The sequence below is a fragment of the Phyllobates terribilis genome, unplaced genomic scaffold, assembly GCF_046119375.1.
Source record: "Phyllobates terribilis strain yellow unplaced genomic scaffold, ASM4611937v1 Scaffold_9__5_contigs__length_417890890, whole genome shotgun sequence".
NCBI lineage: Eukaryota > Metazoa > Chordata > Amphibia > Anura > Dendrobatidae > Phyllobates > Phyllobates terribilis.
In genome coordinates, this window is record NW_027362769.1 from 409,911,453 (window position 1) to 409,936,190 (window position 24,738).

Here is a 24,738-nt window from a genome sequence, read left to right on the forward strand (position 1 = left end):
AAATCAGCCAAACCGTTCTCAGCTGGGTAACATACTTGTGCAAGGGTTTTCTAGGGTTTTCTAAACATCCATTAGCTTCTTACACAGTGAGCAAACACAATGTACCATTAAAACACTGGAGTGGTGGTTGTTAGAAATGGGCCTCTATACACCTATGTAGATATTGCTATAAAAGCGAGACGTTTGCAGCTAGAATAGTCATTTACCACATTAACAATGTATAGAGTGGATTTCTGATTCATTTAATGTCGGCTTCATTGAAAAAAAATGTGCTTTTCTTTCAAAAATAATGAAATTTCTAAATGACCCCAAACTTTTGCATGGTAGTGTATACGCCCAAAAATGATGCACGGCAGCGAGCACGTTCACTCTACCGGCACCATGATAGTCTGAGGCCATGTTGGCGCATACTGTACATCCGAATCCTACTTTGTGGGAGCTTTGCATGTAAGCCCCAAAGAGACCCCTGAACGGGTCCAGGTGTGACTGCAATCACTGCTCCCCTGAAAATAACTGGCAGCCTTTGTGACAGTGGGGGCAGCGGACCACCACCATCATTGCACTTTGTGAGCCAAGAAGGTTTGGAGGTGAACAGAAACGAGGCTCCGCTGGTTCTTTTTTTTTCAAAAATAAGTTTTTATTATTTTCCATATTTCATGTAATAATATAACATTTATTTCATGTTCCGGGAGATTCATCCATCCACATCGGCTGGAAGGTCAGAGACAGGAACATCACAGAGACCACCCAGGGGGACGTCACCTTTTACCAGTGCTTCAAAAATAAGGAAATTATGAAAAATTATAAAAAATTATTGAAAAGGAAAAAAAAAATACATTCTATGTGATTATGAAAAATACAGTAACAAAAGCAGCCAGCGGCCATCAGGGGGCGCTCTGGGCAGAGTCTTTAGTGCGCAGGAGGCTGGACTGCTTCTCCATGAGTTTACTGAACAGTCCGTTTGGGTTCTGCAGAAGTTGCGCGTGTTTCCCGCATTCCACCACTCTCCCCTGGTCCAGAACGGCCACCGCGTCTGCGTTCTGGATGGTGGACAGCCGATGGGCGATAATGAGAACCGTGCGTCCCTCCATCAGACGGTCCAGCGCCTCCTGAACAAGAGACTCGTTCTCTGCATCCAGAGCGCTGGGCGGAAAGAAAAGGAGAAAGGGAAGATACCGAATCACAGGGAAGAAGCAAAACGGGGGGCTAAATGGTGACTCAGTGGTTACTATGCTGCACTGCTACATCTTGACTCAGTGGTTACTCTGCAGCACTGCTACATCTTGGCTCAGTGGTTACTCTGCTGCACTGCTACATCTTGACTCTGTGGTTACTCTGCACTGCTACATCCTAACTCAGTGGTTACTCTGCTGCACTGCTACATCTTGACTCAGTGGTTACTGTGCTGCACTGCTACATCTTGACTCAGTGGTTACTCTGCTGCACTGCTACATCTTGACTCAGTGGTTACTCTGCTGCACTGCTACATCTTGACTCAGTGGTTACTCTGCTGCACTTCTACATCTTGACTCAGTGGTTACTCTGCTGCACTGCTACATCTTGACTCAGTGGTTACTCTGCTGCACTGCTACATCTTGACTCAGTGGTTACTCTGCTGCACTGCTACATCTTGACTCAGTGGTTACTCTGCTGCACTGCTACATCTTGACTCAGTGGTTACTCTGCAGCACTGCTACATCTTGACTCAGTGGTTACTCTGCTGCACTGCTACATCTTGACTCAGTGGTTACTCTGCTGCACTGCTACATCTTGACTCAGTGGTTACTCTGCAGCACTGCTACATCTTGACTCAGTGTTTACTCTGCTGCACTGCTACATCTTGACGCAGTGGTTACTCTGCAGCACTGCTACATCTTGACTCAGTGGTTACTCTGCTGCACTGCTACATCTTGACTCAGTGGTTACTCTGCTGCACTGCTACATCTTGACTCAGTGGTTACTCTGCAGCACTGCTACATCTTGACTCAGTGTTTACTCTGCTGCACTGCTACATCTTGACTCAGTGGTTACTCTGCTGCACTGCTACATCTTGACTCAGTGGTTACTCTGCTGCACTGCTACATCTTGACTCAGTGGTTACTCTGCTGCACTGCTACATCTTGACTCAGTGGTTACTCTGCTCCACTGCTACATCTTGACTCAGTGGTTACTCTCCTGCACTGCTACATCTTGACTTAGTGGTTACTGTGCTGCACTGCTACATCTTGACTCAGTGGTTACTCTGCAGCACTGCTACATCTTGACTCAGTGGTTACTCTGCTGCACTGCTTCATCTTGACTCAGTGGTTAATGTGCTGCACTGCTACATTTTGACTCAGTGGTTAATGTGCTGCACTGCTACATTTTTACTCAGTGGTTACTGTGCTGCACTGCTACATCATGACTCAGTGGTTACTGTGCTGCACTGCTACATCTTGACTCAGTGGTTACTATGCTGCACTGCTACATCTTGACTCAGTGGTTACTGTGCTGCACTGCTACATCTTGACTCAGTGGTTACTCTGCTGCACTGCTACATCTTGACTCAGTGGTTACTATGCTGCACTGCTACATCTTGACTCAGTGGTTACTATGCTGCACTGCTACATCTTGGCTCAGTGGTTACTCTGCTGCACTGCTACATCTTGACTCAGTGGTTACTCTGCTGCACTGCTACATCCTGACTCAGTGGTTACTCTGCAGCACTGCTACATCTTGACTCAGTGGTTACTCTGCTGCACTGCTACATCTTGACTAAGTGGTTACTATGCTGCCCTGGTACATCTTGACTCAGTGGCTACTCTGCTACACTGCTGCATCTTGACTCAGTGGTTACTCTGCAGCACTGCTACATCTTGACTCAGTGGTTACGATGCTGCCCTGGTACATCTTGACTCAGTGGCTACTCTGCTGCACTGCTGCATCTTGACTCAGTGGTTACTCTGCTGCACTGCTACATCTTGACTCAGTGGTTACTGTGCTGCACTGCTACATCTTGACTCAGTGGTTACTCTGCTGCACTGCTACATCTTGACTCAGTGGTTACTCTGCTGCACTGCTACATCTTGACTCAGTGGTTACTCTGCAGCACTGCTACATTTTGAATCAGTGGTTACTATGCTGCACTGCTACATCTTGACTCAGTGGTTACTCTGCTGCACTGCTACATCTTGACTCAGTGGTTACTCTGCTGCACGGCTACATCTTGACTCAGTGGTGGCTCTGCTGCACGGCAATATCTTGACTCAGTGGTGGCTCTGCTGCACTGCTACATCTTGACTCAGTGGTTACTCTGCACTGCTACATCTTGACTCAGTAGTTACTCTTCTGCACTGCTACATCTTGACTCAGTGGTTCCTCTGCAGAACTGCTACATCTTGACTCAGTGGTTACTCTACTGCACTGCTGCATCTTGACTCAGTGGTTACTCTGCAGCACTGCTACATCTTGACTCAGTGGTTACTCTGCACTGCTATATCTTGACTCTGTGGTTACTCTGCTGCACTGCTACATCTTGACTCAGTGGTTCCTCTGCAGCACTGCTACATCTTGACTCAGTGGTTCCTCTGCAGCACTGCTACATCTTGACTCAGTGGTTACTCTACTGCACTGCTGCATCTTGACTCAGTGGTTACTCTGCAGCACTGCTACATCTTGACTCAGTGGTTACTCTGCACTGCTACATCCTGACTCAGTGGTTACTCTGCTGCATTGCTACATCTTGACTCAGTGGTTACTCTGCTGCACTGCTACATCTTGACACAGTGGTTACTCTTCTGCACTGCTACATCTTGACTCAGTGGTTACTCTGCTGCACTGCTACATCTTGACTCAGTGGTTACTCTGCTGCACTGCTACATCTTGACTCAGTGGTTACTCTGCAGCACTGCTACATCTTGACTCAGTTGTTACTCTGCTGCACTGCTACATCTTGACTCAGTGGTTACTCTGCTGCACTGCTACATCTTGACTCAGTGGTTACTCTGCACTGCTACATCTTGACTCAGTGGTTACTCTGCTGCACTGCTACATCTTGACTCAGTGTTTACTCTGCACTGCTACATCTTGACTCAGTGGTTACTCTTCTGCACTGCTACATCTTGACTCAGTGGTTACTCTGCAGCACTGCTACATCTTGACTCAGTGGTTACTCTACACTGCTACATCTTGACTGAGTGGTTACTCTGCTGCACTGCTACATCTTGACTCAGTGGTTACTATGCTGCACTGCTACATCTTGACTCAGTTGTTACTCTGCTGCACTGATACATCTTGACTCAGTGGTTACTCTGCTGCACTGATACATCTTGACTCAGTGGTTACTCTGCTGCACTGCTACATCTTGACTCAGTTGTTACTCTGCTGCACTGCTACATCTTGACTCAGTGGTTACTCTGCTGCACTGCTACATCTTGACTCAGTGGTTACTATGCTGCACTGCTACATCTTGACTCAGTTGTTACTCTGCTGCACTGATACATCTTGACTCAGTGGTTACTCTGCTGCACTGCTACATCTTGACTCAGTGGTTACTCTGCTGCACTGCTACATCTTGACACAGTGGTTACTCTTCTGCACTGCTACATCTTGACTCAGTGGTTACTCTGCTGCACTGCTACATCTTGACTCAGTGGTTACTCTGCTGCACTGCTACATCTTGACTCAGTGGTTACTCTGCAGCACTGCTACATCTTGACTCAGTTGTTACTCTGCTGCACTGCTACATCTTGACTCAGTGGTTACTCTGCTGCACTGCTACATCTTGACTCAGTGGTTACTCTGCACTGCTACATCTTGACTCAGTGGTTACTCTGCTGCACTGCTACATCTTGACTCAGTGGTTACTCTGCACTGCTACATCTTGACTCAGTGGTTACTCTTCTGCACTGCTACATCTTGACTCAGTGGTTACTCTGCAGCACTGCTACATCTTGACTCAGTGGTTACTCTACACTGCTACATCTTGACTGAGTGGTTACTCTGCTGCACTGCTACATCTTGACTCAGTGGTTACTATGCTGCACTGCTACATCTTGACTCAGTTGTTACTCTGCTGCACTGATACATCTTGACTCAGTGGTTACTCTGCTGCACTGCTACATCTTGACTCAGTGGTTACTCTGCTGCACTGCTACATCTTGACTCAGTTGTTACTCTGCTGCACTGCTACATCTTGACTCAGTGGTTACTCTGCTGCACTGCTACATCTTGACTCAGTGGTTACTATGCTGCACTGCTACATCTTGACTCAGTTGTTACTCTGCTGCACTGCTACATCTTGACTCAGTGGTTACTCTGCTGCACTGCTACATCTTGACTCAGTGGTTACTCTGCTGCACTGCTACATCTTGACTCAGTGGTTACCCTGCTGCACTGCAGCATGGAATCTCAGCAGTTACTTTGCTGTATTGCAGCATAGTGGCTCAGTGGCTACTCTGCTGTATTGCAGAACCTTGCCTCAGTGGCGACTCAGTTATTATGCTCCACATTCTTATTAAAGTGTTTTTCCACTTTTGTAGTTTTTTTTTTTACTTAAATGTTTGTATTTGGGGCTAAAAAATATTTTTTGCAATTGGGTTTCCTTGTAAATTTGGTACCCTTTGTTTTCTACAGCCCCCTGTGCAGCATTGTCTATTGCCAGCTGTAGAATGAGTCAACTGAGAATCTGTTAGTGAGTTCTTTCTGACCAGAGAGTTTGTAGCTCTTTTATCTCTTTGTTTCTTCAGCAGATTTATGACTACAGATCAAATAAAATAAAGATGTGACAATAAAGATCCTGTGAAACCAAAATGGTGCAAATATTTTAAGAAATTCCAATTCCAAAACTAACTATTATCCCCAGATACATGCATTTCAGTTAAAAAAAAAGTTCCCAAAGTTCCATAGGATGGACAACGATAGACACAGTGGGCTCGACTGTGGCGATGACTTATGTTACCTTGTCGCTTCATCCAGGAGAAGAATTTGTGGGTTCTGAAACAGAGAAAAAAAAATGTTTCAAAAGAGAGAACAGAAATCTGCCAGAATCCGGCCGAAATCTACGGGGGGCTACACTGGAATAACGTCGTGGACAAGAGACGTCCATCCGGCCACCGGATGCCATCCCAACGAGAACAACCGTCCTCTTCACGAGCTTCCGCCGACAAGACGGGTTTTCTAATTCATGGAAGAGTTTCCAACCTCTTGAACCTTTTTTCGTAACCAGACTGCGGCCGAAATCTACAGGAACAGTCGTTTTCCAAAAAAAACGTACCCTAAGTAACGCCCGAGCGATGGCAATTCTTTGTTTCTGGCCACCTGAATTGGAACAAAAAAAAAAAAATTCAATGGACAAAAAGGAAATAAAACTTTAAGATTTGAAATAAACGACAGCTGAAAGGAAGTGAAAAGTTGGAGAAAGTGGAGGAGGAATTCTGTAAATGTCGTCCAAAAAATTTCAAGAGACATGAAAAAAATCGCAGTTAAAAAATAAAAAAGTTCCAGGTGAGATAAATCGTCCTCCTTGGACTCACTGGTTACGAGTCAATCCATATTGGTCGGTTCTCGATAGACCTGGAGGCGGCCATACCTGACAGGAGGGCGCCTTTCTCCCCGACCACAGTGTCAAAGCCTTTTGGAAAATTTTCAATGAATTCTGTGGCGTTGGCGACCTCGGCCACCCTCCGGATCTGCTCTTGGGTGACTGTGGAGGGGTCTTCTGCCCCGTAGGCGATGTTCTCCGAGATTGAGCAGGAGAACAACACTGGTTCCTGCAGTCAGGAGAAAGGGGAAGGCGACGATTCAGAGAAAACTTCTACATGAGCTCTGATAATATTCCCAACAATGGGTGAGAAAGTCACAAGTTGTAAGATTGTCTCATGATCTAGAAAACCATAGACAAATGTAAAAATATTCTTCAGGGCGAGAAGGTAGAGGTTGGTAGACTGATGGTTGAACCATCGATAAGTAATCATTAGATCAATGCGGTCATACACAACTACAGTAATTCAGGACCTAATCAGACACTCACAACTATAGGACCTAATCAATATATACAACTACAGAACCTAACCAGTCATACACAGCTACAGAACCTAATGAGTCAAACACAGATACAGGACCTAACCAGTCATACACAGCTACAGGACCTAACCAGTCATACACAACTATAGGATCTAACCAGTCATATAAAACAACATGACCTCACCAGTCATACACAACTACAGGATCTAACCAGTCATACACAACTACAGGACCTAACCAGTCATACACAACAATAGAACCTAACCAGTCAAACACAGATACAGGACCTAACCAGTCATACACAACTACAGGATCTAACCAGTCATATAAAACTACATGACCTCACCAGTCAAACACAGCTACAGGACCTAATGAGTCATACACAACTACAGAACCTAACCAGTCATACACAACTACAGAACCTAACGAGTCATACACAACTACAGGACCTAACCAGTCATACACAACTACAGAACCTAACGAGTCAAACACAGATACAGGACCTAACAAGTCATACACAACTACAGGATCTAACCAGTCATACACAACTACAGAACCTAACGAGTCAAACACAGATACAGGACCTAACAAGTCATATAAAACTACATGACTTCACCAGCCATACACAGCTACAGGACCTAACCAGCCATACACAACTACAGAACCTAATGAGTCATACACAACTACAGGACCTAATCAGTCAAACACAGCACCAGGACCTAACCAGTCATACGCAACTACAGAACCTAACGAGTCAAACACAACTACAGAACCTAACGAGTCAAACACAGATACAGGACCTAATCAGTCATACACAGCTAAAGGACCTAACCAGCCATACACAACTACAGAACCTAATGAGTCATACACAACTACAGGACCTAATCAGTCAAACACAGCACCAGGACCTAACCAGTCATACGCAACTACAGAACCTAACGAGTCAAACACAACTACAGAACCTAACGAGTCAAACACAGATACAGGACCTAACAAGTCATATAAAACTACATGACCTCACCAGTCATACACAGCTACAGGACCTAACCAGCCATACACAACTACAGAACCTAATGAGTCATACACAACTACAGGACCTAATCAGTCAAACACAGCACCAGGACCTAACCAGTCATACGCAACTACAGAACCTAACCAGTCATACACAACTACAGGATCTAACCAGTCATACACAACTACATGACCTCACCAGTCATACACAACTACAGGATCTAACCAGTCATACATAACTACATGACCTCACCAGTCATACACAACTACAGGATCTAACCAGTCAAACACAGCAGCAGGACCTAACCAGTCATACACAACTACAGAACCTAACGAGTCAAACACAGATACAGGACCTAATCAGTCAAACACAGCAACAGGACCTAACCAGTCATACACAACTACAGAACCTAACGAGTCAAACACAGATACAGGACCTAATCAGTCAAACACAGCAACAGGACCTAACCAGTCATACACAACTACAGGACCAGTTGTACGCAACTATAGGACCAGTCATACACAGCTACAGGACCTAACAAGCCATGCACAACTAAGCCGACCCCTTATGGATCACAGAGATAAGAAATTTACCGATCACCTCTAAGCACACCATCATTAGAGGGAGGTGGAGAATACGAACCTTGCTGTCATCTAGTTGTGTCCTGACTTTTATGGACACAATGAGAATTTCAAAATTAGTTTCAAGCAAATTCAATTCAGTCTGAAAAAGTTTGATCAAAATCAAAAATGCCATGACATGTGGCGTGAGAAGATAGGGTAACCAAACAAGGCACTTCGATGACAGAACAGGTGAGGAGCTAGCTTAGGACAAGTGAGGCTCGAGCCTAGGATAGGTGAGGGGCAGGCCTAGCACTGGTGAGGGGCAGGCCTAGGTCTGGTGAGGGGCAGGCCTAGGACCGGTGAGGGGCAGGCCTAGTGCAGGTGAGGGGCAAGCCTAGGACCGGTCAGGGGCAGGCCTAGTGCAGGTGAGGGGCTGGCCTAGGACCGGTGAGGGGCAGGCCTAGCACTGGTGAGAGGCAGGCCTAGGACTGGTGAGGGGCAGGCCTAGGACCGGTGAGGGGCAGGCCTAGGACCAGTGAGGGGCAGGCCTAGGACCAGTGAAGGGCAGGCCTAGTGCAGGTGAGGGGCTGGCCTAGGACCGGTGAGGGGCAGGCCTAGGACCCGTGCGGGGCAGGCCTATGACCGGTGAGGGGCAGGCCTAGAACCGGTGAGGGGCAGGCCTAGGACCCTTGAGGGGCTGACCTATTGCAAGTGAGGGGCAGACCTATGACCGGTGAGGGGCAGGCCTAGGACCAGTGAAGGGCAGGCCTAGTGCAGGTGAGGGGCTGGCCTAGGACCGGTGAGGGGTATGCCTAGGACAGGTGAGTCTCGGGCCTAGCACAGGTGAGGCTCGGACCTAGGACAGGTGAGCATAATTGTTTGTTATTTTTAACCCCAATCCTGGCCATCATTTTGCTGACTTTGGGAGCATGAAAGAAACAAAAATTTGGATTCTGGTGATTTGGATTTTTAGGGATACATATAACGAATTGGGGCTGTTATGGATTGATTCTCTCATCTCTCGGTGTGGGTCGGTGGTCATTCTGCTTTGTTTGGGTCGGTTATCCTTATCATGCCAACACAAGAACATGGTCTACCAATAGTCCTTGCTACGTTATACTTGATGTTATCAGCATTTCTATCATCTCCTTTGGTCTTAGAGTGACATGTAGAAACTAGTCACACAGATATGGAGGCTTGAGGAGCATTGACATCATATAGGGCGGTCGGTTACCTGGCTGACGGTGCCGATCTTCGACCGTAACCAGAGCGGGTTGAGGTGGCGCATATTGTGGTCATCAATGTGGATGGATCCTGGGAATACAAATGGTGGATATCACCAATTCCAGGAGATTATAGTAAAGCCGTGCTGAGCGTCAGAGAAGATGAAGCATATAGGACGGCTCCTACATCTCAGAATGGTGTCAAAAATCCAACAAGACCCATCCTGATCGCTTACCCAGGCACAGCCCCAGCAGGACGCGATCCGAGACGTGTCCCACATCTTACCTGTACTGGGATCATACAGCCTCAGGAGCAGCGAAACCAGAGTGGATTTTCCCGAACCACTTGGTCCCACCACGGCCATCACAGACCCGGACGGCACAGAGAGGTTCAATCCTTGGAAAATAGGAGCGTCGGGTCGGCTGGGGTACACGAAGGAGACATCACGGAACTCCAGGGAACCGCAAAACTTTTCTGGTGGAATAACCAATCCCTCTGAAATAAGAGAAACACGACCCAACACCAGGATTATCAGACATCGGTCATCATCAACCAGTCACAGATCATCATCCAGCCATCATCATCCATCACTCCTCATCCTGACCCTGACATCAATGCTCATCATGAATCATCCATGAATTATCATCTATCTGATCAAAGTTAATGACGTCAAATTCACTCTCCCCCCTACCAGCCTGACTTCAGTCTCTGCTCACCAAGTTTGGCTGGCAGCTATTCAATTTCCACCAGCCCTGCATGACAGCTATAACTTGTACTTAGCAGTGCCAGATCTCAGCAGCAGCAGGGAGGAGGGGCATTGAGGAGCTCTTACTCTGGGGAGGTTCATGGAGATTCAGCAGCTGCAGGGAGGAGAGGCACTGAGGAGCTCTTACTCTGGGGAGGTTCATGGAGATTCAACAGCAGCAGGGAGGAGGGGCACTGAGGAGCTCTTACTCTGGGGAGGTTCATGGAGATTCAGCAGTAGCAGGGAGGAGGGGCTCTGAAGAGCTCTCACTCTGGTGAGGTTATTATTATTATTATTATTTATTATTATAGCGCCATTTATTCCGTGGCGCTTTACATGTGAAAAAGGGGTATACATTCAAAAAACAATTTCAATAATCTTGAACAAAAACGCAATGGCAAACTGGTGCAGAAGGAGCGAGGACCCTGCCCACGAGGGCTCACAGTCTACAAGGGATGGGTGAGGATATGACGCGCCCCCTGGGCCAGTGCTGTTTGGGGATTACCCGGAGCCGGATCAGATGGGGGTTGTAGTCTCCGAGTGGCGGTGACCCGGTCCGTGCCCAGGGTGTCAAGCTCAGTGTGTGGCAGTCCTTATAGATGTTACTAGATGTTCTTTTGTGTCGACTACGCCACCCGTTGATTTGCGGTCAAAAGGCCGCCGCTGCAGCAGGGTCCACTGAGGCTGATGATGTGAGTGCAGCTTAGGTAGTATAACCCCCAACGGGAGGGGTATAGCCTCAGGGGGTCAGCCGTGGAGGATGGTGGTTGTGAAGGTGCAGCAAGGAGACTCAGAGGCATAAAATGCAGTTCCAGGGTTTTACTTACTGGTGTTGCTCGGGTCACTGTGTACAGCAGTGACCACCCAAGCCGTGCTGCGTCCACCAGGTCCTGGACTCGGTCAACTCCCAGGCAACTCCGGAGTGTGGTCCTGAGCTCCTTTCTGTCTCTCCCTTCTTCTGGCCGTTCCCACCAGGGATCCACCTAAGTCCGGCTCCCTCGGGCCTCTTGTTGGTCAAGCCTCCTCTGGGCTCCCTGACCCTATTCTTGGTCTGCCTTCTGGGTGGATTTAGTGGGTGATCGTGGCAGATCCTGCCCATGACCTCCGGTTCCTGGCTAAGGTGTGCTGTAGCCTCTGCCAGCTTGGGATCCGGTACCCTGTTGCCGACCCTTCACCCTATTAGCTCTCTTATGGGCTCTTGGGGTCCCCTCTGCGCCTCTGGGTCTCTCTCTCTTCTCCTCTGCTTCTCAGGCTCTCAGACAGACTGTCTGACTGGCTGACTGACTGTGGCTGACTGACCCTGATCTAAGATGGTGCCCACCTTATATACTCCCTCTATGTGTGAGCTCAGGTGACCAGCACCCAATGAGCTCCTAGCTTTACCCAGGCTGCTCCCCCTATCTGCCCCTACACTACTGGGATGTTCCACCCCCCTCCCACTCCAGCCAGGAACAGACACTGTCGTACCTGCACATTTCTCTAGTGGGAGTACCATCGGTCTGTTCCCCGGAAATGGGATGTGTGTAGTGCATGCAGCCTACTAGCTCAGTTCCACACTCCATCCTTACCCGGGAGTGGAATATCACACCTCTGGGTTGAGGTGCAATACCCCTGTAGCAGCCGAATCCTCAGGGTGCTACAGATACAGTAGGTGAGGGTAGAGCTGGTCGTGCAGTGGTATGGTGGAGCGAGGACCCTGCCCGCGAGGGCTCACAATCTACAAGGGATGGGTGAGGATACAGTAGATGAGGGTAGAGCTGGTCGTGCAGCGGTATGGTGGAGCGAGGACCCTGCCCGCGAGGGCTCACAATCTACAAGGGATGGGTGAGGATACAGTAGGTGAGGGTAGAGCTGGTCGTGCAGTGGTATGGTGGAGCGAGGACCCTGCCCGCGAGGGCTCACAATCTACAAGGGATGGGTGAGGATACAGTAGGTGAGGGTAGAGCTGGTCGTGCAGCGGTATGGTGGAGCGAGGACCCTGCCTGCGAGGGCTCACAATCTACAGGGGATGGGTGAGGATACAGTAGGTGAGGGTAGGGCTGGTCATGCAGCGGTATGGTGGAGCGAGGGTTACTGCAGGTTGTAGGCTTGTCGGAAGAGGTGGGTCTTCAGGCTCTTTTTGAAGGTTTCCATTGTAGGCGAGAGTCCGATATGTTGTGGTAGAGAGTTCCAGAGTAGGGGGGATGCACGGGAGAAATCTTGTATGGATTGTGGGCAGAGGAGGTAAGAGGGGAGTAGAGAAGGAGATCTTGTGAGGAACGGAGGCTGCGTGCAGGTATGTACTGGGAGAATAGGTCACAGATGTATGGAGGAGACAGGTTGTGGATGGCTTTGTATGCCATGGTTAGGGTTTTGAACTGGAGTCTCTGAGCAATGGGGAGCCAGTGAAGGGATTGTCAGAGAGGAGAGGCCGGGGAATAGCAGGGGGACAGGTTGATTAGTCGAGCAGCAGAGTTTAGGATAGATTGGAGGGGTGCGAGAGTGTTGGAAGGGAGGCCACAGAGCAGGAGGTTGCAGTAGTCGAGGCGGGAGATGATGAGGGCGGCACTAGTGTTTTTTGCAGATTCATGGTTGAGGCATGTGTGGATCCGGGAGATATTTTTGAGTTGGAGTCGGCAGGAAGTGGAAAGGGCTTGGATATGTGGTTTAAAGAAGAAATCAGAGTCAACGGTTACCCCGAGGCAGCGAGCTTGCACGACTGGGGAGAGTGGGCAGCCATTGACTATGATTGATAGGTCCGATGGGAGGCTGAATGAGATGGTGGAAAGATGATGAATTCAATTTTATCCATGTTAAGTATTAGAAATCTAGCAGAGAAGAAGGTTCATGGAGATTCAGCAGCAGGGAGGAGGGGCACTGAGGATCTAGTATTCATGCTAGGTAGATGGAGATCGAAAAACTTTTATAGAAAAAAAATACTCAAATAAAATTATTCTGACATAAATTTCCAGTCACATCAGATCTGTTATTTATGACGTTAATATTGTGAAATCATACATCATCATCCAGTCCGCAGCCACATTCTTCCGCTATTCATGAACCCTCAGTGAGCCATATCTGCCGTCCTCACACACGGCCGCCACATTAACGTCTCCATCTTATCCTCTGTACTTTGCTCTCACCATTAAAAGGCATCAGAGGTTTCCGGTCCAGAAGTTCCCAGATACGAGATCCGGCCCCGAATCCCTTCATCAGCTCCGAATAGAAAGAGCTGAGCCCTGGAAGGCAAAGTGCGGCCATAAATACTTGACTTTCCCGTAACTGCAGGTGATATGTGGCCATGATATACTCTGCATCTACGGGTCAGAGATTAAAGGGGCTTTCCACTCTTAGAAACTACCTGTCCCCAGACGCGGTAAATAAGTTCTTTACTCACCCTATCTGGGTCCATGCTGTCATATTGACAGTGCTGCAGCCAATCATTGAGCTCTTCCTGAGTAGATGGTATGAACCCCTTAAAGCTCTGTGATTGGCTGCAGCGCTGTTGATGTAACGTCAGTGCTTGACCCAGGAGGACGATTAAAGTTCAGGATTTTTTTTTTACAACATACTTCTCCTGGTGTGAAGAACGACACCAGAGGGATCCCGCAGAATCCCACCGCTGCCACCAATTGTGAGAAATGGCACCAGAGGGATCCCGCAGAATCCCACCGCTGCCACCAATTGTGAGAGACGGCACCAGAGGGATCCCGCAGAATCCCACGGCTGCCACCAATTGTGAGAAATGGCACCAGAGGGATCCCGCAGAATCCCACCGCTGCCACCAATTGTGAGAGACGGCACCAGAGGGATCCCGCAGAATCCCACGGCTGCCACCAATTGTGAGAGACGGCACCAGAGGGATCCCGCAGAATCCCACCGCTGCCACCAATTGTGAGAAATGGCACCAGAGGGATCCCGCAGAATCCCACCGCTGCCACCAATTGTGAGAAATGGCACCAGAGGGATCCCGCAGAATCCCACCGCTGCCACCAATTGTGAGAAACGGCACCAGAGGGATCCCGCAGAATCCCACCGCTGCCACCAATTGTGAGAAATGGCACCAGAAGGATCCCGCAGAATCCCACCGCTGCCACCAATTGTGAGAAATGGCACCAGAGGGATCCCGCAGAATCCCACCGCTGCCACCAATTCGTCAGGGCTTCACACACACACAGACGATCACCATTACTCACAGAGACCACCCACTGAGTTCACTGCTGCCCGCTATCGTCCGGACAATTGCACGATTGGCCGACGATTAATACAGGAGACTGCAGGCTGTTCCCACTAAATAGTCATCAGCAAGCTAGCGTGAGCGTATGGCGTACACACCTCCGAATTCCAGCGCATGGAATCTGTATATGTGCCCCTGTACGATCACTGTCAGCTTCACGATAACTCAATTAAGTTTATTCGCTGCCACCACCGATCAGTTTTTGAAAAGATATAAAATCCAAGACAGACCTGATTGGACGCCTGCTTTCTGGTGGCGTATGGGTTCGGGGGAGGAACGATTACAGAGCACAAGAAACAGACTATTACTATTTATATTTAATCCAAAGGGAGGCGGTGTTTATGAAAAATATACAAAAGATTTTACAAAGGGGGACAATACAATACAGAATATAGTTACATCAACATAAAAGGAATTATTAGAAGAACTTACTAGACAGATCGCAGAGACAATTCAGTTTAGCTGGAGGGAAGCACTCCAATTCTGGCTGTTATGGAACGGAACCCGTGCTTACAAAATATGTAACTTCTGGCATGAGTTGGATCTTCAGTTGGATCTTTTATGCCGAAGGGGGGCCCTGCCCGCCCACTCCTCAGTGATGACCTCATGTGGGCTGGGCTCCACCGTTCAAGTTTTTATTAAAATCTCTAATTTCTGCGATAACTTCTCGCTGGTTAATCGCAGAATTTAGCAAGTGATACCATATTTTTTATTGCAAATTTACTTTTCTTTAGAGACCAGACACGGCATTGCTGCTGTCCGTTATTTTTGCACTTTTGCATTATAGCTCACCAGCGGGGCATACAGATATGGAAAAATATGTGTATTGTTCCTTAGCTAACCCCACAGCTAAAAATATGTGTCCCCCCACAATCGGAAGTGTAGAACTTCCGATATTCCATATTTCATGTCGGTGCCTGCGAGACTGCATATTGAACACATGCGCAAATGTGGATGACCTGGGGTGAGGTAGATTTTCTTTGAGGCTTAATGAGCGGTTTCCTCCTTCTTTCAATCTCTGGCCCATATGTTCATGTGTCTACTTAACACAGTTCTCTCTGTTTGTTATGTTAATTAGCCTGAACAATTGAGATACTGGCTCCTTTTGTACTGCCATTTGCATAGAGCCAACTTTTTAAAGTGTAAGCTCTTGCTCCTTTGACAAATGGTAGATAGGGGAGGGGGGAAGAGTGAGAGGGATTTCAGAGGGGGAGAAAAATTCTTAATATTTTCTACGACACCTGGGGTCAGGGAATTTCTGAAAACAGAAAAACTCTTTCACCTCCAGGTAATTATCTCCTTATTATTTGATGTAAAAAGGTCCAGTGGTGGAAACCCTGCACTCCACAAACATGGAAGCCTCCAAGGCTCACAGGAGCCTGAGGGCAGTGAAACGCCGCACCAATGGGGTAATGCCTAATATTGTGAGTACCTCCAATGCTGATCCCCACCCAGAAGGCGTACATCAGGAAGGAGGACAGCTCGCCCACGGTCATGTGCGCCGCCCCGGTGAGAAGGCCGCCTTTATACAACACCGCCAACACAATCAGGTAGTTGGACAGAAAGGCCTACAGAGAAAGAGAAAAGGGATAGAAAAGATCTCAGAGGGTAAGATGGAAGGAGTGATGACCCCATAATGTCAGAGAAGACGAGACACACAACGTGGACATCGGGTCAGTACTCACAAGGCTAAAGTAACAAGCCTCGGCAAAGGCCTCCTTATAGGCCAGGTCCAGCACGTAGTCCACTTTACCATCATACTTCTTCATCTCCAGCATCTCCTTCCCAAAGGCTCGCACCGTCCGGATGCTCCCAATACGCTCCTCTGCCAGCTGAGGACACCAGAGAAAAGATCAGGGAAGAGGGGGCAAAATTAGGGTCAATAATGACAAGTCAGCACAAAGGGCACCAATACATTGTGGTTAAAGGGTCACTCCCATCTCAGCCCTTCATGGCCCCAAAATAACCACTTTTGGGTCCCAAACATTGAAGGCAGACGATCACGTTAGCACTCATTTTGCCTTGAAGCCCCACATCTGATGCCCATGACCTAAAAGTAGTCATTCTCTTCTCAGTCGGAGTAACCTTTAATGAATGGTGACCAATGATTTAGGTTTAAAGTGAATTGGTCAGCCTACAATTTATATGTGCATGTAGCTCTTTCAAACACAAGTCTTGCAATTCCTTTTATATGGCCGGTCTGTTCCTTCATTACTGAGAAATTAGCATTTACAATGATATAGAAATGAAGCTAAAGAGCTATGGTAGATCTGAAGCCTCTGTCACTCCAGCTCTATTCCCTGCCCTCACCAGTAGTGTTGCTTAACAATAGTCCTGTTTATTCGGGATTACACATGCAGGGGGGTGGTGCAGGTTCTGGGGTGCGGGGGGGGGGGGTAAGAGGACAACGGCCGTTTCGCGCGAGTCCTGCGCTTCAACGGGTCCACTACCCTCTGTCACTCCAGCTCTATTCCCTGCCCAGCGCTGCCTCCTCCTTTACCTAAAGTCACATAGCACAGAGGCTGTTAGTCAAGCAGAGCGGGGAATAGAGCTGGAGTGACAGAGGCTTCAGATCTACCATAGCTCTTCAGCCTCATTTCCATATAAATCCAAACTCTAATTTCTCAGTAATGGAGGAACAGAACAGCCATGTAAAGGGATTGCTGAACTTCTGATGCGGGGGTGAGCGGCACCGGACCACTCATATACTGATATAGAACTGGTGAGCGGTGGAGCCGCGTCCACAGAGGAGGTCACCTGAGTGGCTTCAGCCAGCGAGTCCTGGGTCAGCTTCGAGATTTTACGTAGATATTTCCCATAAATCACGGCGACGACAGCGAGCGGAGGGACGATGCTCAGGACAAACATGGCCAAGTGTGGAGAGACAAAAACCTGCGCAGGAGGAACGGAAGAACAATATCTGTGTCTGACGGTGTATACGTGTGTGAATGAAGACGTGTGTATAACTCCTCGTCCCTAATGACATTGGCGTCGCAGAATAAGTCTGTAGCCAATCAGACGCCTTCTGACGATATTGAATGATGGAGAAGTGTCTCCTGGATTTCTCAGCATTGAGGACACCATTAATCCTGACCAAAATCGACAGCTCCATTCGCAGAAATGCCGCCCCAGACCTGCCGGACCCCCATTTGTTCCACTGGTCCTGCAGACCCGCATTATTGGGCTTCTCGCCAGTCCTTCTGTTCCAACAGAATATTTCGCATTTTACTCCTCAGTCCGGAGACCTGCTGACATTAAAGAGGTTGTCCACTACTTTATCCTTCGGATAGGCCATCAATGTCTGATCAGTGGGGGTCCGACACCCGGCACCCCCGCCGATCGGCTGCTCTCGGAGCTGGAACTGCTCAACTGTGGAGCTGCTCCACCTTCTGATAGTGGCCGCGGCAGGGTACTGCACGTCCACCTCCTATTGATTTCATTACAAAAACACTTCAACACTTCATTATTAATTTGCAACATTTTTTTTTTCAAACCTGCTCAAAACTTTTGCACAGTACGGTATAAATATATAAGTGCGGCGTTACCATCATCCCCACTCCGGCAGAAGCCTGCGCCAAAGCTCTTAATCCCTCCGACAGATTCTCTGTGATCGACCTGCCAATTACAACCGTGTCTGCAGACAATCGATTGATCAGCTCCCCGGTACGAGTCTTGTCAAAGAAGCCGACCTCCTGCCGGAGAAGAGAGGAGAAGAGCGAGGAGCGCAGTCCGCGGACGATCCGCTCTCCTGGGGGGCAGAGAAGTATCATTTATGGAGACAATGTAACAATGATGATCACATGATTAACGGTCATGTCCATCTACGGAACCTGCCCTACACAGATCATGGATGCAGGCGATCACCGCTGATCTCCCCATCACCTAAAACCAGGCAGCCGCTTATCTCAGGATCAGTGGATCACAACTGGTTAATAGCCTGAAGACAATGCCTGGTAGAAGAAACGGGGTCTGGTATCATCCTGTTTCCATATATTCATTGCTGTATCACCATGCGGTCATATAAATGGCGTTGTATTATCCTATGGTCATATACTCTGTGCTGTACTTCATACCTGAGGTTTGCATGAGGTAGACCCGGATGCCGTTGGCCACAGCTCCGCAGAGGAACACCCCGCTCAGTACGGCACACAGTGATGTAAGGCTGGACGTCAGGTCCTGCGCAGGATTTGAGTAGATCACATCGATCACTTTACCCAGGAAAAATGGCGCCGACATGGAGATGGCACTGGAGACAGTGACAAAGCCGACTGCGGCTGCAGGAGAAAGACAAAGGATAAGATTAATACCAGAGAGTGCAATCACATTTTGTCATGGTGGGGGATTTGTCTAATCACCAGGGTCGGTCTCGTCATCAGCGAACTGTTTTATAATTAGGGGTTCATGTCACCATCGGTGGACAGTCTCATTATCAGAGGACCATGTCATGATTGGGGGGATCAGCTTGTCATGGAAGGCCAGTAATTTGGAGACGTATCACTAATGGAGAACATCCAATATTCATTGCTGGAAAACTGTTATGACAAATCTACAAGTTGCGACAGGCAACCACCACCCCAAGTATATCTCCTCGCACCAGCACCATCTTTAGGAGATAACACATCAAACCAGCACCAACCTCAGCCAATGACACATACCAGACTAGCACCATCTAGAAGAGATGACATATGAAACCACCACTATTCTTATGAGATGCCACAAATCAGATCAGGACCATCGAGGTAAAGATGACACACACCAGACCAGTAACTTACTGAAGAGATGACACATCAGACCAACACCATCCTCAAGAGATGACACACCAGACCAGCACCATCTAATGGAAATGACACACCACACCAGCACCATCCTGAGAAGTTGACATACACCAGACTTGTGCCACCCTCAGGAAATGACAGGCACCAAACTCAAGAGATGAAACACTAGACCAGTACCTCGCTCATGAGTTGACACTATAGAAAGCTTCATCCGAAGGAGATGTCAAACAAGACCAGCATTATCTTCAGGACATGGCACAACAGACCAACACCATACTCAAAAGATAAGACTCATCCTCATGGAGTTGACACTCTAGACAGCTCCATCCTCAGATGACACACAGTAGACCAGCACCATATTTAGGAGATGACAAACACCAGACCAACACCATCCTCAAAAAATAAATATACAAGTCCAGTACCATCCTCAAAAGATGCCACACACCAGCACACCAGAACTGAACCATCTAAAGGAAATGACCCACCAGACCATCACTATCAAACAGGACCTGCACCATCCTCAAAAGATGCCACACCTGACCAAAAATATCCTTGGGAGAAGCTAAACATTAGATTAGCACCATCCTCAGAAATCACACCAGATTAGCACCAACATTAATATAAGTCAGTGACCCCAGCACGTACCTGTCAGCCTCCACCTCTCTGGATGGGCCAGGGACAGCAGCCTCCTGACATCCTGGGAGACTAGACTCATCTTTGGTCCTTTATCTTCCTCCCTTGGGTCCTGCACTTTCTCAGATGCACCATCACCCTGGCTGGTGGGTTTATTGCTGTAACTCCTGTAGCTGAAACCTATAATAGAAAAAAAAATGAGCATATACCTGGAGGAGAACGGAGCACAGGGGATAGAACGCTGCAATGTCATGCAGCTTCCAGGACTGAACAAAATCCTGCAGAACTGATCCGGAGGAAAGAAGTTGCAGGAGGGACCGAATTAGGCAGTGCTCCAGGTCAGGTGTCCGTGACAGCACCAAAAAAGTAGAGGATCAGGTGTCAAGGGAAGTGACAGTTAGTCCTGCTGCAGCTTCGGCAGCCGTGACAGTTTGCTGCAGCCGTGTGTACAAGGCAAAGGCCAAGACTCAGATGACAAGGGTCAAGCACAAAAGATCAGAGCTACGCCAGTGAAGGTCCAGACTTCACCTGTCAACGGTCAAGCACCAAAGATCAGAGCTACGCCAGTGAAGGTCCAGACTTCACCTGTCAACGGTCAAGCACAAAAGATCAGAGCTACGCCAGTGAAGGTCCAGACTTCACCTGTCAACGGTCAAGCACCAAAGATCAGAGCTACGCCAGTGAAGGTCCAGACTTCACCTGTCAACGGTCAAGCACCAAAGATCAGAGCTACGCCAGTCAAGGTCCAGACTTCACCTGTCAACGGTCAAGCACCAAAGATCAGAGCTACGCCAGTCAAGGTCCAGACTTCACCTGTCAACGGTCAAGCACCAAATATCAGAGCTACGCCAGTCAAGGTCCAGACTTCACCTGTCAACAGTCATGCACCGAAGACCCGAATGACGTCGGTCAAGGCTCCTGACCCAGACAACGCCGGCCAACAGCCAAGAACCAGCCCCCATCGATATGTACCCAGGAGTCACTCACCGGCGGTCAAGCACTGAAGAATCCCTGAGGATACCCGGCCAGAGAGCCGAGAGTGGGCCTGTGATAGGAGGAGACGTCTGGAACGGGCCGTCACTTTCAATAGAGACTTGCGGTACTGGGTGTGGGCAGAGGCAGGGCTGTGGGCCAAACGGGGTCCGGCTAACACTAGGGCGGCCCAGAGAGAACTGATAGACTTTGTTAGGAAAGTGTGCGGCTAGTGAGACGGAGCAGTTCTTAGGGACAGTTACTGCCAAGTACAGTGTTTACCCCACTTCCAACTACCATTAGGTTAGATTGTAGACCCCGAGTTTACCCTGATATTCCCCATGGTACATTAACCAGTGTATTCCTGTTTATATAATCATTTTTCCATTGATTCTGTGAACACTGTGTCGGTATAATCTGCCTCTAATAACAATCTTGTGTTCATATTATTCTGTTAAGCAAATATCAGTAGATTGTTGTTCTGCCCGGTGTCTCCATTGTTGCATATAGTTCACCTGCTATAGATACGTAAAGCAATAGTGCATATAAATAACATAGGGGACTTAGTAAACACAGTTTTTGATAAAAAAAAACATAAAAACCATCCCACCACGACAAGGAGTACCTAGTTGGGATGGTCCTAACCTCTAGTATTGAAACCTTACCATGTGTCAAAGTAACGTCAATGTGAATAAGGGCCGAGCAGGACCAGGTCCTGAATATGGAGACCCAACAATGGGGAGCTATATGAATGTAATGCCCAGACCAACATTGAATCAGACCAACCTGAGGAGATGTCACTCACCAGCAGTAATGTCAGTCAGTGACCCCAGCACGTACCTGTCAGCCTCCACCTCTCTGGATGGGCCAGGGACAGCAGCCTCCTGACATCCTGGGAGGCCAGACTTTTCTTTGGTCCAGGTTCTTCCTTCCTGGGGTGTTGCAGTCTCGCAGATGCCCCCTCTCCCTGGCTGGTGGGTGCATTACTGTAACCCCTGTATCTGGCTGCAGTGAGTGATTGGCAGAACCATGTGCTGCCCAGACTGCAGGCTGCAGGGGTCATCCAGGGTAGAGCGCATTGGTATCTTGTCCTGTTGGTTATTTTTTGGGCATATCTGCAGAAAGTCTTATAAGAACAGGACCCAGCATAGATAGGATTTCTGTAGAGCAGCCATAACCTGCCCTTGAGAGTCCCGAACCCCAGAGGAAAGCAGCTGCTCAGCATGACAGGAGCAGGTGACAGCACAGGGGCAGCTCTTCTTCAGGCAGATGACAGCACAGGGGCAGCTCTTCTTCAGGCAGATGACAGCACAGGGGCAGCTCTTCTTCAGGCAGATGACAGCACAGGGGCAGCTCTTCTTCAGGCAGATGACAGCACAGGGGCAGCTCTTCTTCAGGCAGATGACAGCACAGGGGCAGCTCTTCTTCAGGCAGGTGACAATACAGCGGCAGCTCTTCCTTCTATAGGTGACAATACAGCGGCAGCTCTTCCTTCTGTAGGTGACAATACAGCGGCAGCTCTTCCTTCTATGGGTGACAATACAGCGGCAGCTCTTCCTTCTGTAGGTGACAATACAGTGGCAGCTCTTCCTTCTATAGGTGACAATACAGTGGCAGCTCTTCCTGCAGCAGCTGATGTTTAGTTGCACACGGAGACAGGAGCGCAGAGCATGAAGGGTCTGGGTAGCAGCTATCACTCAGGAGCAGTGGTCTCCTCCAGGGGCTATGCTCCAACTGCTGCTCTGTGTCCTGCAGGTGTAGTAGTAGTGCTGGCCGGGAGTTATGGGCAGATTGAGAGTGTGCAATAAGTCTATTTCCTCCTCCTTTGTGGTTGTGAGTCTCCCTGCTATGTCAGGTTGTCTCCTAGAGTCACAAGACAGAAAGAAAAAAGTCCCACGATCCCAGAGGGAAGCTGCTGCTCAGCATGCCTGCAGCAGGTGACAGCGCAGCAGCTCTTCCTTCAGTAGGTGACAATACAGCGGCAGCTCTTCCTTCAGTAGGTGACAATACTGCGGCAGCTCTTCCTTCTGTAGGTGACAATACAGCGGCAGCTCTTCCTTCTGTAGGTGACAATACAGCGGCAGCTCTTCCTTCAGTAGGTGACAATACAGCGGCAGCTCTTCCTTCTATTGGTGACAATACAGCGGCAGCTCTTCATTCTGTAGGTGGCAATACAGCGGCAGCTCTTCCTTCTATAGGTGACAATACAACAGCAGCTCTTCCTTCAGTAGGTGACAATACTGCGGCAGCTCTTCCTTCTGTAGGTGACAATACTGCGGCAGCTCTTCCTTCTGTAGGTGACAATACAGCGGCAGCTCTTCATTCTGTAGGTGAGAATACTGCGGCAGCTCTTCCTTCAGTAGGTGACAATACTGCGGCAGCTCTTCCTTCTGTAGGTGACAATACAGCGGCAGCTCTTCCTTCAGTAGGTGACAATACAGCGGCAGCTCTTCCTTCTATTGGTGACAATACAGCGGCAGCTCTTCCTTCTATAGGTGGCAATACAGCGGCAGCTCTTCCTTCTATAGGTGACAATACAGCAGCAGCTCTTCCTTCAGTAGGTGACAATACTGCGGCAGCTCTTCCTTCTGTAGGTGACAATACTGCGGCACCTCTTCCTTCTGTAGGTGACAATACAGCGGCAGCTCTTCCTTCTGTAGGTGACAATACAGCGGCAGCTCTTCCTTCTGTAGTTGACAATACAGCGGCAGCTCTTCCTTCTATAGGTGACAATACAGCGGCAGCTCTTCCTTCTGTAGGTGGCAATACAGCGGCAGCTCTTCCTTCAGTAGGTGACAATACAGCGGCAGCTCTTCCTTCTATTGGTGACAATACAGCGGCAGCTCTTCCTTCTATAGGTGGCAATACAGCGGCAGCTCTTCCTTCTATAGGTGACAATACAGCAGCAGCTCTTCCTTCAGTAGGTGACAATACTGCGGCAGCTCTTCCTTCTGTAGGTGACAATACTGCGGCACCTCTTCCTTCTGTAGGTGACAATACAGCGGCAGCTCTTCCTTCTGTAGGTGACAATACAGCGGCAGCTCTTCCTTCTGTAGTTGACAATACAGCGGCAGCTCTTCCTTCTATAGGTGACAATACAGCGGCAGCTCTTCCTTCTGTAGGTGGCAATACATCGGCAGCTCTTCCTTCTGTAGGTGACAATACAACGGCAGCTCTTCCTTCTGTAGGTGACAATACAGCAGCAGCTCTTCCTTCAGTATGTGACAATACAGCGGCAGCTCTTCCTTCTGTAGGTGACAATACAGCGGCAGCTCTTCCTTCTGTAGATGACAATACAGCGGCAGCTCTTCCTTCTGTAGGTGACAATACAGCGGCAGCACTTCCTTCTATGGGTGACAATACTGCGGCAGCTCTTTCTTCTGTAGGTGGCAATACAGCAGCAGCTCTTCCTTCTATAGGTGACAATACAGCGGCAGCTCTTCCTTCTATAGGTGACAATACAGCGGCAGCTCTTCCTTCTGTAGGTGACAATACAGCGGCAGCTCTTCGTTCTGTAGGTGGCAATACATCGGCAGCTCTTCCTTCTGTAGGTGACAATACAACGGCAGCTCTTCCTTCTGTAGGTGACAATACAG

At 48.6% G+C, this 24,738-nt stretch overlaps 1 protein-coding gene across 2 annotated transcripts; it reads right to left on the reverse strand.

Annotated features, from left to right (window-relative positions):
• Nucleotides 1–668: 668 nt before the first annotated feature.
• Nucleotides 669–22,495, reverse strand: LOC141162659 (ATP-binding cassette sub-family B member 10, mitochondrial-like). 2 transcript variants are annotated; one of them, XM_073648993.1, is made up of 14 exons: nucleotides 21,983–22,495; nucleotides 20,183–20,350; nucleotides 18,836–19,036; nucleotides 18,308–18,510; nucleotides 17,520–17,654; nucleotides 16,448–16,594; nucleotides 16,195–16,330; nucleotides 13,669–13,764; nucleotides 10,087–10,296; nucleotides 9,812–9,891; nucleotides 6,569–6,749; nucleotides 6,254–6,297; nucleotides 5,939–5,973; nucleotides 673–1,143 (listed from the first exon to the last, which is right to left on the reverse strand). In XM_073648993.1, the coding sequence occupies exons 1-14, from the start codon at nucleotides 22,365–22,367 to the stop codon at nucleotides 885–887; spliced, it is 2,280 nt and encodes a 759-aa protein (XP_073505094.1). In that variant the 5' UTR covers nucleotides 22,368–22,495; the 3' UTR covers nucleotides 673–884. The 2 variants fall into 2 exon arrangements, with proteins under 2 accessions (XP_073505096.1, XP_073505094.1); XM_073648995.1 differs by lacking the exon at nucleotides 17,520–17,654 and having other exon boundaries at nucleotides 669–1,143.
• Between the last annotated feature and the right edge of the window lie 2,243 nt (nucleotides 22,496–24,738).

What these genes read in the sequence shown, in the direction of transcription:
- LOC141162659 (XM_073648993.1), bottom strand. Translation starts at nt 22,367, where the DNA reads ATGCTGAGCAGCTGCTTTCCTCTGGGGTTCGGGACTCTCAAGGGCAGG. An exon ending in AGAGAGGTGGAGGCTGACAG is followed by an intron (nt 19,037 to 20,182) that starts GTACGTGCTGGG and finishes TTTCTCCTGCAG; the next exon opens with CCGCAGTCGGCTTTGTCACT. An exon ending in CTGCCGGAGTGGGGATGATG is followed by an intron (nt 17,655 to 18,307) that starts GTAACGCCGCAC and finishes CCTCCTGCGCAG; the next exon opens with GTTTTTGTCTCTCCACACTT.